The sequence below is a fragment of the Caretta caretta genome, chromosome 14, assembly GCF_965140235.1.
Source record: "Caretta caretta isolate rCarCar2 chromosome 14, rCarCar1.hap1, whole genome shotgun sequence".
Classification (NCBI taxonomy): Eukaryota; Metazoa; Chordata; order Testudines; family Cheloniidae; genus Caretta; species Caretta caretta.
Genome location: NC_134219.1, coordinates 39,985,959 through 39,999,914, shown reverse-complemented (window position 1 = coordinate 39,999,914; position 13,956 = coordinate 39,985,959). Strand labels below are relative to the sequence as shown.

Below are 13,956 nucleotides of genomic sequence, written 5' to 3'. Positions count from 1 at the left end.
GCTAGTTCTGTCAGCAAAAGCTAATAAGTTAGGTCCACTAGAGAGAGAGAGAGAGAGAGAGAGGATCCCAGAAATATACTTTAAACCACTTGTATTAAGACCTATTTTTTGTATACTTGGTAATGTGACCTAGTGGGCCATATCTGGTTGGAAGGAATAGGTTTCCCAGTGAGTAATTGGTTCATCTGTAACATACTTCCTTCTCTCTCACTTACTTTCTCACTTTCTAAATTTCACTCATCTTTTTCAACTCTTGACTGCAGAAGAGAAAATAACTATATGATAGATCTGTGGAACTCAGTGCTGCTGTAATTTATTGAGTCGCATAGATAAGAATGTAAAAATGGATTGGATATTTCTCTTAGAGGTAGACTTTAGGTTTTCATAGCTACAAATGCCACATGGATGCCCACTCCTCATTAATTTTCACGGCCATTTGTTTGTTTAAGATCCAGATTTTTAAAGGTTTTTAGGCACCTAATGAGATTTTTAGAAGCATCCCGGCACCTAAAAATCCTTGATTTCAATGGGTATTAGACACCTAGCTGCTTTGAAAAATCCCACTACGCACCTAAAAGCCTTTAAGAATTTGCCCCATAATCCCTTAGGCAGCTTTTGAACTCTCAGCTGTAGCCTGGTCTGGTAGATGGGAAATAAGGAGTTGGAGTTTGTCCCAGCTCTGTCACTCATTTACTGTGTGAAAGTCAGATTAACTGTCTGTGCCTCAGTTTCCCCATCTGTAAATAAATGAAATAATACTACTCACCCACCTTGGTAAAATGGTTTGAAATCTACAGGTGAAAAAGCACCATGAATTTCTTCCCAAGTCTACTAGAGTGAATGAATAGAATAACTTTGACTTCCTCTGTCATTGGATCAGGCCCTCTGTAACTATGAAGTTTAGGGTATTAGAAGGCAGGAGATCCTGGTCTCTGTTCCGGGCTTTTCCCCTGACTTCCGATGCATCCCTAAGCAAGATCCTTTACCCCTCTGCCCCAATTTCTCCTCAGATGGCAGAGGATTGATAATGATTAATTATTTACTACAGAGGGGCATTGGGCCCATTCCAAACAACACTGAAGTTATGGCTACAAAGGCAGTTCTTTTCAACCTGTTGTAGAATAAAATAGCTTATGACTGGACAGTGATTTGAAGATGTAAAGATGTTTATAAGTACAAGGTATTATTATCTTTGCCAGACTAGCTCAGATTAGCATAAGGAGGATAATCATTATGGGTGCGATTTTTAAAAGAGTCTGTGGGAATCAGGCATTTACATTCCACTGAATCACAATGAGATTTGAATTTTTAATTGTTTTGAACTCCTTTGAAAATCCCATTGCACAGTAATAATCAACCGTTTATCCTTCAGGGCAAAGTCTTATTTCCGTCTCAGCTGAGCATGGAATGTGCCTCTAAGGTCCAGCACTGCAAAATCAGATACATTTATTTTGGTTTATAATTTCTTCTTTTGTAAAATGGGGACAATGACCCTGACTCCGGTTGTAAAATGTGTTGAGATCTACTGATGAAAAGCATTGCACAAAAGCTAGGGATTATACTTAATGAGCATTGTCAATTAAGCACTGTCTGGTACATAATTCTGTATGAAATTCTTGTTCTGTTCTCACTTGTATGTTAATATGTCATGGATAGGCTTGGCAGCATTTTATTTTTATTATTTATAATTTTGATGAGTACTGTCACTGTTTATTTTTAAGCATTTTCTCCACTTTTTATTTATTTCAGTGTTCATAGTTGTACAAAATTATGGGGGTGGGGCGTGGGAGACTGTCAGACAAATGATAGTTAACACTGAGATTCAAAAAGTGAAAGCTCTATAAACCATTAAAACACAAATTGTCAACATCATGTGTTAAACTATAGAAAGTCAATATCCTTAATTCAACAGATCATACCTGTTTTCACTATTCATTCACTAATCCATTTGTAAGCCAAATTCAAAAGTCTAAATCACTGGATTTTGACTCTAATAAGTTCTCCCGCAGTATTTTTCTTACTTTGCCTATCTGTACATTTTGAGTATTATCGATGAAAATACATTTTCATCAGTTTGCGTGTGTGTGTGTGTGTGGTGAAATCGACATTTACCAACATTCACCAATACAAATCTAATCCTTCCAAGCCTAGTCATGACGTCTGTTCCTTGGTTGTTAGAATTTGATCCTGGGCAAAATGTACAATCAGTTTTAATGTTCAATACAAAGGGGGAGATTGTCAAAGGATTTTCAATGGGAGTTGGGCCACAGAATTGCCCACTTTGCCTCTGAAAATCTTCACCAAAGACAAAAATCATGGTCCTGGACTCAGAAGAAGACACATAAATAACCCCAATGTTCCAAAGGTGTGTATTGGGAAGGGTAGCTGAGTTCTGAAATGAGCTGGAGAATGGAAAATGGGGGAGGATCTAGGAGAAAAGATTAGGAGTTCAAGTTTGGCAATGTTGTGCTGGAACTAGAGATTAGGATTCTCTGCCTTGGAATATACCAATGTAAAATGTTCATCGTAGAGCCTTTGAGGAACAAAGACAAGTCCTGCCTGCCGCAGAGCACAGCAGAGATTCATGAAGGAGAAAATAGCAGAGGACAAGACTGACCCATTTACCTTAATATTAGAAGAAAGGAAATTTTCAGGGAAACTGGGATATTTTTCTTCCTATTCTTCTTCATGCTAAATTCCGTAGATCCGTAGACTATCAGTGATTCTCCAGAGTGCAAGTCAAGATCATCCCTTAAATATGGACATCCAGAATCAAGGGAAATTCTACATGCTGTGTGTCCATAACCTAATGGAGTTCAATGGGTATTGGGTACCAAACTCTCTTAAGCCCCTTTGAAAATCCCAGCTAAGAGCATGGAGGGACTTTTGACAAGGAATAGCACTGGCTGAAGATTGAATGAACAATTAGTAGATCAAAAGTGCCATCAACATTTCCAATGTCAATGGGAAAAATGATGAAATGATCAGGATCCCCTTCCCTTCCCTTGCCCTGTTTCTTGACAAACTCTAGTTGCAAGTAGTAGCTGATTGAGGCTTCGGGAGATAGGGGAGGTGGTAATAATTGTTCAGGCATTAGGATTCTGACTTGAACATTCAAGGAACATCCAGTAATGTATTTTAAGTGTTTAACTCCATGGGTATCTCTTGTGACCTACAGAATTCAAGACTGGGGTAGAGATGGAGAACTGATTCGGTGCGTTGGTTTTCACCCTTTGAGTCAGCAAGGTATGCAGGGACCTGCCTATGGACAGAACGCTGAGGTTTTTCTATGCCATGTGCTGGGCAGCTTGTCTTGAGGACAAAGAAAGTGGAGGCCAAATGACAAGAGACTATAAAAAGCTGCTGCAGCTCCTCCATCTGGTCTTCAATTCTGCTTCTTACGTCTGGAGGAACTTTGCTGCACACTGAAGCTCTGAACCAAGGACTGAAAGACCCATCCCAGCTGTGGATGTCCTCCAGAGACTTGATTTGAACCTGCAGTTTATTCTCTCACTGCTGCAAGCCTGAACCAAGAACTTTGCCATCACTGTATGTCATTGATTCCATTGAACCAATTGTAGCTTTCATCTATATCGTTTTGCTTTTATGAATAAACCTTTAGATTTTAGATCTAAAGGATTGGCAACAGCGTGATTTGTGGGTCAGATCTGATTTGTATATTGACCTGGGTCTGGGGCTTGGTCCTTTGGGATGGAGAGAACCTTTTCCCCTTTACTGGGGTCTTGGTTTTCATCACCATTTGTCCTCATAACATGTGGCACTGGTGGTGATACTGGGAAACTGGGGTGTCTAAGGGAATTGCTTGTGTGACTTGTGGTTAGCCAAAGTCTTCTCTGTCTGGCTGGTTTGGTTTCCTTGGTGTGCACAGAAACCCCAGCCTTGGGCTGTAACTGCCTTGCTTGAAGCAATTTGTCCGGAATGGGCACTCTCCGTTGGGTCCCGCCAGAACCAGCATCGTTACACTGATAAGGGACTCAATTAATAAAGAAATAAAGTAATATAATTAATGTCATTTAACGTGGGTTTATGGTAAATAGATCCTGTCAAACTAACTTGGTATCATTTTTGATGACATTACAATTGTGATTGATAAAGGCAATAGTGCTGATATAATAGACTTCTCTATGGCATTTGACTTGGTACTGCCTGACGTTTTGACTAAACAACAAGAAGGATACAAAAATAACATGGCACACAATACATGGACTAAAAGCTGGCTCACGGTTAGGTCTCAAAATGTAATTGTTAAAGGGAATTGTCTTGGAACAGGTATATTTCCAGTGGGGTCCAAGAGGGTTCTGTTCATATCCTAATTCTATTTAACATTCTTTAATGATATGGAAGATGACATAAACTCATCACTGATAAAGTTTGCAAATGACAGAAAAATGAGGAAGTAGTTAATAATGAAGAGGACAGGGTTACAGAGCGATCTGTATCGCTTGGTAAGCTGGGCGCAAGCAAACAATATGATTTTACTATGGCTAAATGTGAATGTCTACATCTAGGAACAAAGCATGTAGGACATACTTGCAGGATGGGGAACTCTATTGTGGGTAACAGTGATTCTGAAAAAGATTTGGCGGTCATGGTGGATAATCAGCTGAACATGAGCTTCCAGTGTGATGCTGTGCCAAAAGGACTAATGCAATTCTTGGATGCATAAACAGGAAAAAGACTATGTCCAGTTCTTGTGTCAACAATTCAAAAAGGATGTTGATCAATTGGAGAGGGTTCAGAGAACAGCCATGAGAATGATTAAAAGTTTAGGAAGCACGCCTTATAGTGACAGACCCAAGGAGCTCAATCTATTTAGCTTAACAAAAAGAAGGTTAATGGATGAATAAACCACAGTCTATAAATTCCTTCGTGGTCTCTTCAGTCTAGCATAGAAAGGGATAACACCATACAATGGCTGGAAGTTTAAGCTAGGCAAAATCAGACTGGAAATAAGGCGTACGGTGAGAGTAATTAACTTTTGGAGCAATTTACTAATGGTCATGGTGGATTCTCCATCACTGAGAATTTTTCAATCAAGATTGGATGTTTCTCTAAAAGATCTGCTCTACAAATTATTTTGGAGAAGATCTATGTCCTGTGTTATACAGAAAGTCAGACTAGATGATCACAATGGTCCCTTCTGGCTTTGGAATCTATGAATCAATGAACTCAATCAGTTTAGGTGCCTTGGTGTTTTTGAAAATCCCACTACATGCCTAAATACCATTTAAAATCTGGCCCTGGGTGATTTGAGAGACTACATCCAATTTTCAAAAGAGCTTTAATCTTTCAGAGCCAGATTTTCAAAAGCATGAAGATGTCTAAAGCTTCAGATAGATGCTTAGTGGGATTTTCAAAAACCCCTCACCAGATTAGGTGCCTAACCTGCTTAAGCATTTTTGTCAGTCAGCACCGTTGACATCTAAACACTTTTGAAACTCTAGCTCTTAGGCTCCTAAGCAACTTACATGATTCTGTAATGGGATTTAGGCTTCTATATCATGTAGGCACTGTCATAAATATAAAGGGAAGGGTAACCACATTTCTGTACACAGTGCTATAAAATCCCTCTTGGACAGAGGCAAAACCGTTTCACCTGTAAAGGGCTAAGAAGTTAAGATAACCTCGCTGGCACCTGACCAAAATGACCAATGAGGAGACAAGATACTTTCAAAGCTGGAGGGGGAGGAACAAAGGGTCTGTCTATCTGTCTGTGTGATGCTTTTGCTGGGAACAGATCAGGAATACAACTCAGAACTCCTGTAAAAAGTTAGTCAGTACTCTAGCTAGAAATGCGTCAGATTTCCTTTTCTTTAATGGCTGGTAAAATAGGCTGTGCTGGATGGAATGTATATTTCTGTTTTTGTGTCTTTTTGTAACTTAAGGTTTTGCCTAGAGGGATTCTCTATGTTTTGAATCTGATTACCCTGTAAGGTATTTACCATCCTGATTTTACAGAGGTGATTCTTTTACCTTTTCTTTTATTAAAATTCTTCTTTTAAGAACCTGATTGCTTTTTCATTGTTCTTAAGTTCCAAGGGTTTGGCTCTGTGTTCACCTGTACAAATTGATGAGGATTTTTATCAAGCCTTCCCCAGGAAAGGGGGGGTAGGGCTTGGGGAGATATTTTGGGGGAAGACGTCTCCAAGTGGGCTCTTTCTCTGTTCTTTGTGTAACACGCTTGGTGGTGGCAGCATAGGGTTCAAGGACAAGGCAAAGTTTGCACGTTGTGGAAGTTTTTAACCTAAGCTGGTAAGAATAAGCTTAGGGGTCTTTCATGCAGGTCCCCACAGCTGTACCCTGGAGTTCAGAGTGAAGAAGGAATCTTGACAGGCACCAATGAAAACTGTACTTGTGATGTCTAACAATCCATGTAACAAAGCTTCTCCTGAATTATGGTCTCTTGTGTCTTGACAGATGGAGCCTGTGACTGGAAAAGAGAAGGAAAACCAGTCCAGGATATAAGAATTTATCCTTCTGGGATTCCCAGGTAGTCAATATTTGCATATCTCTCTTTTTGTGGTGTTCACCATGATGTATGTCCTGACAGTTGCAGGAAATGTTGCCATCCTAGTCCTAGTGAGGGCCAGCTATCAACTCCGCACCCGCATGTACTTCTTCCTTTCCCACCTCTCCTTGCTGGAGATATGATACAGCACAGCCTGTGTTCCCAAGATCACTGCGATTTTCCTGGGGAAAAGCAGAACCGTCCCCTTTAGTAGCTGCATCCTGCAGATGGACTTCATTTTCTCCCTGGGCTGCACAGAATATTTCCTCTTGTCCGCCATGGCCTATGACTGCTATCTGGCTATTTGCTACCCATTGCACTATAGCACCATCATGAACAGCACCTTGTCTGCTCAGCTGGCCCTTGGCTCCTGGGTGTGTAGTTTCCTGGCTATTTCTATCCCAGAATCTCTGAGAGTTAGGTTGTCCTTCTGTGCCACGAGTGTCATTACTCGTTTCTTCTGCAGCATAGATTCCTTAATCATTCTCTCCTGCCCAGACACCTATGTGACTGTGATGGCAGCTTTTATCATCTCGATCATCGTCATCCTGGGATTATGTTCAATAACTCTGGTCTCCTACATTTACACCCTCTCCACCATACTGAGAATCCCGTCAGCCCAAGGCCAGCAAAAGACCTTTTCCACTTGCTCTTCCCCTCTCACTCTTGTGATTATATGGTACAGCTCCACCATCTTCCTGTATGTCAGGCCTTCCAGACAGAATGCCTTGGACATGAACAAGACTGTCAACACTTTGAATACTATTGTAACTCCGCTGTTAAACCTCTTCTTTGACAGTCTGAGAAACAAAGAGGTGAAGGAGGCTTTATGGAAGGTATTCAGTGGGCCATGAAGTTGTTTTTGAATGGCTTAGATGTTACTGGGTCTGATTCTCAGCCTGTGCTCATGTTCCCTTTGGTAGTAACTGTCCTTGTTGTTGTTCTTTTAATCCTGGTTCCAGGATTTACATTGACAACTTTTGTATTTGAGTAAAATGTTCAGAAGTGCCTAAGGGCCAGATTTGCAAAGGAATTTAGGCACCTAAAGATTCAGATAGGTCCCTAAATATGATTAAAGATCTAGCTTCTAGGAGCTTAATTTTTATTGAAAATCTACCAGACGTGAGCTCCTAAGGGGCATATTTTCAAAGATATTTAGGTGTCTAAAGATGCAGATAGTTGTTTAGTGGGCTTTTCCAAAGCACTTCAGCAGATGAGGCACAAAATCCCATTGATTTCAGTGGTAGCTACAAATACTTTTGAAAATCTGTCCCTTAAAATCTATCGAGAGATTTCATCAACAGCCCATTGGCATCAATGAACATCTTTCAACTGAATTAAATGGCCTTTCGATCAGGCCCTATGTGGACATTACTTTTAGCAATTCACATTTAGGCCCCTGTCATAAATATAAAGGGAAGGGTAAACCCCTTTAAAATCCCTCCCGGCCAGAGGAAAACTCCTCTCACCTGTAAAAGGTTAAGAAGCTAAAGGTAACCTTGCTGGCACCTGACCAAAATGACCAATGAGGAGACAAGATACTTTCAAAAGCTGGGAGGAGGGAGAAAAACAAAGGGTCTGTGTTTGTCTGTGTGATGCTTTTGCCAGAGACAGAACAGGAATGGAGTCTTAGAATTTAGTAAATAATCTAGCTAGGTATGTGTGAGATTATGATTTCTTTAAATGTCTGAGAAAATAGCTGTGCTGAATAGAATGACTATTCCTGTCTGTGTGTCTTTTTCGTAACTTAAGGTTTTGCCTAGAGGGATTCTCTATGTTTTGAATCTAATTACCCTGTAAGGTATTCACCATCCTGATTTTACAGAGATGATTTTTTTTTTTTACTTCTATTAAAAGTCTTCTTGTAAGGAAACTGAATGCTTTTTCATTGTTCTAAGATCCAAGGGTTTGGGTCTGTGGTCACCTATGCAAATTGGTGAGGATTTTTACCAAACCTTCCCCAGGAAGTGGGGTGCAAGGGTTGGGAGGACTTTGGGGGGAAAGACGTGTCCAAACTTTGTTCTTTCAGGAACCCAGATAAAGTTTGGTGGTGGCAGTCGAAATCCAAGGGCAAAGGGTAAAATTAATTTGTACCTTGTGGAAGTTTTAACCTAAGCTGGTAAAAGTAAGCTTAGGAGGTTTTCATGCAGGTCCCCACATCTGTACCCTAGAGTTCAGAGTGGGGAAGGAACCTTGACAGCCCTCATCCTGAGATCCTTACTCAAGTGCTAAATTATATTTTTTTGAGTCGTCCAGTTGATTCTAATGGGACTACTCACACTAGGAAAGAAAGCTTGTGCATAAAGCTTGTGCAGGATCAAGACCTTAGTGACACTGAATCTGCACTCAGAAGTTTGTTCTAAGTTTAAATTTGTAGCAACTCCAGAGTTTTCATTATCTGTGATCTATAACTGGTTGGCCAACTCACACAACATTGTGTCTGTTTCCTGATTCAATAGCTGAAAAATTATTAAACAGTAGACTAAAGAACAACATGCAGGAAATACAGAATGATGAACAACGATGGTGGATTTTTTTTTAATTAGTGAAGAATTTCAAAAAATCAAACTTATTTCCCTTTTTAAGGGTTCTAAGTTTGGGGGTCCTACATGTTGGTAAATGGAAATAAGTCAATAACGTTTTTTATAAAGTTTTCCGTTTAAACGTTGTCAAAAATTGAAATGAAAAATTTAATTAAAAAAAGAAAACAAAAATTCACTAAATCAACAGTTCTTTACAAAAATTTTCATTTTTCAACAAAAAGGAATTACAAGGGACAAAGAAGTTCAATTAGTGGTGATCAATATGTTTTCACAGAATGTTTTTTATCAAATGAACTTAATTTAACTGTGACATTTCTGATTGATAAAGGCAATGGTGTTTATGTAATAAACTTGCATTTTTCTAAAGGTTTGATTCAGGGTTACATCACACTATTTAAAAAAAAACACAACACAAAAACAGTAGTAAATTGATTAAAAACTGGCTAACTGATAGTTCTCAAAACATAACTGTTGATGGGGACTGTTGATTTTAATGGGTGATAGACACCTAGATGCTTTTGAGAATCCCACTAGGTTCCTAAATACCTTTACATATCTTGCCCTTGATGCTGGACTTATTTGTATTTTTGTATATTTGTATCTAGACCAGTCTTATCATCAGAGTGTAAATAAACTTTAACTTTTACCTTTGTATCCCCTTACCTTTTGGAAAGTGTTTTACTTATTAAGGCTGGGGATTTCAAAGGAGTGTAAAGACGTAGGCAGGGTTTACCAAAGGAACCTGAGAGAGTTTCAATAGAATTTTTGCACCTATGTCCCTTTGGCCTCTTTGGAAGTCCCAGCCCCAATTAGAGCTGGTTGGAATTTTCATTGTAGAGGAAATTCCAATATTTTGAAATTGGTTTTTATCCCAAATCTGGATGAAAATTTAAAACGTGCTGATACAGACTAATACGGCTACCACTCTGAAACTTGTATTTAGCTGTGACACCTGTCCCAGACCTGAAGAAGAGCTCTGCGTAAGCTTGGAAATTTGTCTTTCCCAACAACAGAAATTGGGCCAATACAGGATGTTACTTCACCCCTTGCTCGGAAAACCGCCTCAAGGAAATGAGATACGGGCACGCCCAATAAAGGAGAAAACACTTGCAACACTGTCTATCCAAACGCTCAGCATCTCCCCAGGCAGAGGAACCAGAATGGAGATGGGGGTGGGGGGGCAGGGGGCCATGGCCTTAAAAGTGGGAGGGGTATGTGCTCTTAAAAGTGGGAGGGGTATGTGCTCCCACTTTTTACTGGCCTTAAGGGTGAGCGATGGTGGGGAGGGGGCAGAGAAGAGCAAGCATGGGGAAGGGCCTTAGGGGGAAGAGGTGGCACGAGGCCAGGGCCTCGAGGAAAGAGGCCGTGTGGGAGTGGGGCCTGGGATCAGGTGTCGGTGGCCCCCCCACTTCTAGGGAGCTTCCGGTGCTCCTGTGCCCAGGCACTCCCACCTCATAAAGAAACAAATCAATCCACCGGTAAAAAAAACAAACAAAAAAACACCTAAAATAAAATAAAAAAATCTGAGAAAGAAGCAGGAACCAAACAATTGCACTGATACCACAATCATATTTTTTACCCTGAGGGGAAGAACAAAAAAAGGAATGGAGTCTCTGGCTCCTCAGGGTCTACTAGGGGCTTTGCTATGGCTCCCGATTTTATGTGGAAGGTGCTCAGATAGCATGGTGATGGGTGACAGTGTGGAATCCTACGACAGATCGATTAGATTAGATTAGATAGAATGAACTCCTGCAAGTCCTTCTTACATGGGATTATGGCTGGCACCTGACACAGGGTAGGATTCTGCACTTAAATAGGTCCCCTGTCTCTTTGTCATGTGCTAAAATTAAGACTTCCAGACCCACCAGCCATGCCCCCCGCCCCTCCCTCCGGCGCATCACTTGCAGACTCCCTATACAGCAAAAGACTTGTTCCATGCTGCAGGGCCTGTAGGTGAAAGGCAACAAAAGTCAGTCTTGATTTCTCTGAGTGATAGTCCTTCAGCAAAGTAACAGGCACCTTTCTCAGGTAGGAGAGCTGCCATGAACAAAGAGCGATAGACGGCTATTGAGCAAGCCCAGACTTCTGCAGTCACCATATCAATATTTACCCAGAGAGCAGAAGACAGAGTTCATGATCTGATGCTGCCGTATCCCACTCTGTCACATCAGCAAACAGACACCCAAAAGCCATCATACCCCAAGCAAAGCTTTGACCCCAAAAAAGAAGAAGAACCAGAGACTCCATGAAGTCCACTGGGTACTTTCTAATGGCTACTGATTTTATGTGGAAGGTACTCAGATAACATGGTGAGGGGTGGCAGTATAAAAGCAGGAGATCGATAGATTTTCATCTTACTTCTACTGGTATAAACATGGAAGAACTCCACTGACTGAGTGGAGTTAGTCTGGATTTACCACTATACAGACAGCATTTTGCATAAAAAAAATCACACACCATATTCTTATGGGGACAATAATGTCATCAGTTGATTGTATTTGTAAAAAAACCACAGATAAAACCATGTTCATCAGAGAAACGCAGACATTTTATTCTAGTTGAATAACCTCCACCCAGTCAGTTTCCTCAAGGAAGCTTTGATTTCCTTGTTCCTTATGCTGTAGATGATCGGATTCATCACTGGCGGCAGCACGGAATAGAGAACAGCCACCACGAGATCCAGAGCTGACGGAGAGCTGGAGATGGGTTTCATGTAGGCAAAGACAACAGTGGAAAGAAACATGGAAATTACAATAAGGTGCGGAAGGCATGTGGAGAAGGTTTTATGTCGGCCCTGCTCAGAGGGGATTCTCAATACCGTGGTCAAGATCTGAACATATGTCACAATTATAAAAACAAAGCAACTTACGGTTAAACACACACCAAATAAAATAATGCCAACTTCATTGAAGTACGGGTTAGAGCAGGCGAGCTTGAGTAGCTGGGGGATTTCACAGAAGAACTGATCCACCATGTTGCCTCCACAGAAGGTTATCGAAAACGTGTTCCCGGTATGCAATGAAGAATAGAGAATTACACTGATCCAGGCACTGGCTGCCATTTGGACACAAGCTCTCCTGTTCATTATAGTCTCATAGTGCAGTGGTTTGCAGATGGCGACGTATCGATCGTACGCCATGATGGTGAGTAAGGCGAAGTCGGCTACAGCAAAGAAGATGAGGAAAAAGACTTGGGCGACACATCCAGAATAGGAAATGGACCTGTTGTTCATAAGGGAATTGGTCATAGATTTGGGGATGGTGACAGAGATGGAGCCGAGGTCTAGGATGGACAAACTCATCAGGAAGAAGTACATGGGGGTGTGAAGGTGGTGGTCAAGAGCTATGGCTATGATGATGAGAAGGTTCCCTGTCAGGGCTGCCAGGTAAAGCACTAGAAACACCATGAAGTGCAAAATCTGCAGCTCTCGAACATCAGAGAATCCCAGGAGAAGGAACTCGGTCACAGTGGTTCGGTTGAACATTATCTTTCTTAGTTCATTGTGTGATGGCTGTGGAGGGAAGGACAAGAGCAATGGTCAGGGTTATAGTGAGAGAGGGAATGACACTGATTCCCCTCTCCATGATATCTCATGGTGTGAATGTCAAAGGTGCACAGCACTTGTCACTTCCATTGTCTGGAGTAGTGAGGGCTCCTCACTGCTCACAACCAGGGCACTACTCTGGTGCGTTATCACAGGAGTGTAAATTGGCATCGCTCCCTTAAAGTCACTGGAGCTGGGTCAGTTTACACCATCTGAGGATCTGGCCCAAGATGTGGCTTGATCAAATGCAGGATGAAAGATGGAACAAAGTACAACCCAAATCCAACAATCTGAGCCAAAATTATGCCCCTATTGCTACAGACAGCAGGCTCACAACTTGGCCAACTCAACTAAAATACTAAAATGCCAGCACAGTCTGATTCCCACTTAACTGAGAAACACAGCACAGAATCACCCAGCTTCCCGCATGGCAGCTTTTCTGTGATGATTCCACCCCAACATCCCACATACCGCCTGATGCCTACTTACACGTTGATTTATGGCACCAGATCCCAGCTGCACTCCCATTGCTGGGTGATGATGGGCTGGTCGCATCGCTCAGTTGCTGCTCGGTTGTGTGGTTCCCCCCTGTGACTTTATTTCTGTGCTGTGTGAGTCAGGAGACTTCGGTTCTAGTCTTGCCTCTTTCACTTTGTGACCATGGAGCAGTCACTGCTGCCTCTCTTTCCTCCCCTTCCCTTTGTCTGTCTTGTGTACTTTGAATGTGAACTCTTTTGGGGATGGATTGTGTCTTCCTATGTGCATGTTCTGTGCACATGTTGACAGTATTTTTGTTTAGCAGGCAGCAGTGTGGGACAGAGGCTATGATGGTAGAAGTGGAGATTTGGGTTCTTGTTCCATCAACCTCCTGCCTGTCCTTGGGTGGGATAAAGAGAGACAGCCTTTGTCTGGGAGCTTCGACTCTCAGGGCTTTAGTTTAGAGAGGTTAGTATGTTTAAAACACATTCTCTGGGCGACCAACTTTGCGACTTACTCAGTTTTACCATCCTGCAGCTACCCCTTTGAAACAGACAAACACGGTTGCAATAGAGGGAATGGGGTTGGAAATTATGGTGTTATTGGACAATATTCATGTTCCCCACCCTGGCAAAAAGCTAAGTTTCCAGGTAGGAGTAGTCAGACAATTTCTACTTTATTTCAAAGGAAAATTCAGTTTTCAGTTGAATATATTTTCATGGAAAATCTCTGATATCCATAACAATGAAAACTTGTTTTCATTATGCCTAAAAATTTTCAGGTTCCAACAGTTTTCGGCTGAAACTGTTTGGTTCTCACAACCTCAATGAAAAGTCAATTTTTTCTGGTGGAAAAAAAATCTG

The 13,956-nt window shown here is 41.4% G+C and overlaps 1 protein-coding gene and 1 pseudogene across 1 annotated transcript; one reads left to right on the top strand and one right to left on the bottom strand.

The window, feature by feature from the left end:
• The first annotated feature begins 6,474 nt into the window (after nt 1-6,474).
• Nucleotides 6,475-7,383, top strand: LOC125629148 (olfactory receptor 6F1-like; annotated as a pseudogene).
• Nucleotides 7,384-11,626: 4,243 nt separating this feature from the next.
• LOC142068940 (olfactory receptor 14A16-like) lies at nt 11,627-12,556 on the bottom strand. The gene has a single exon (XM_075119057.1). The coding sequence runs from the start codon at nt 12,554-12,556 to the stop codon at nt 11,627-11,629; it is 930 nt and encodes a 309-aa protein (XP_074975158.1).
• Nucleotides 12,557-13,956: the final 1,400 nt, after the last annotated feature.

Bases quoted from the DNA above. Each gene is read 5' to 3' on its own strand.
- LOC142068940 (XM_075119057.1), bottom strand. From the start codon at position 12,556: ATGTTCAACCGAACCACTGTGACCGAGTTCCTTCTCCTGGGATTCTCT.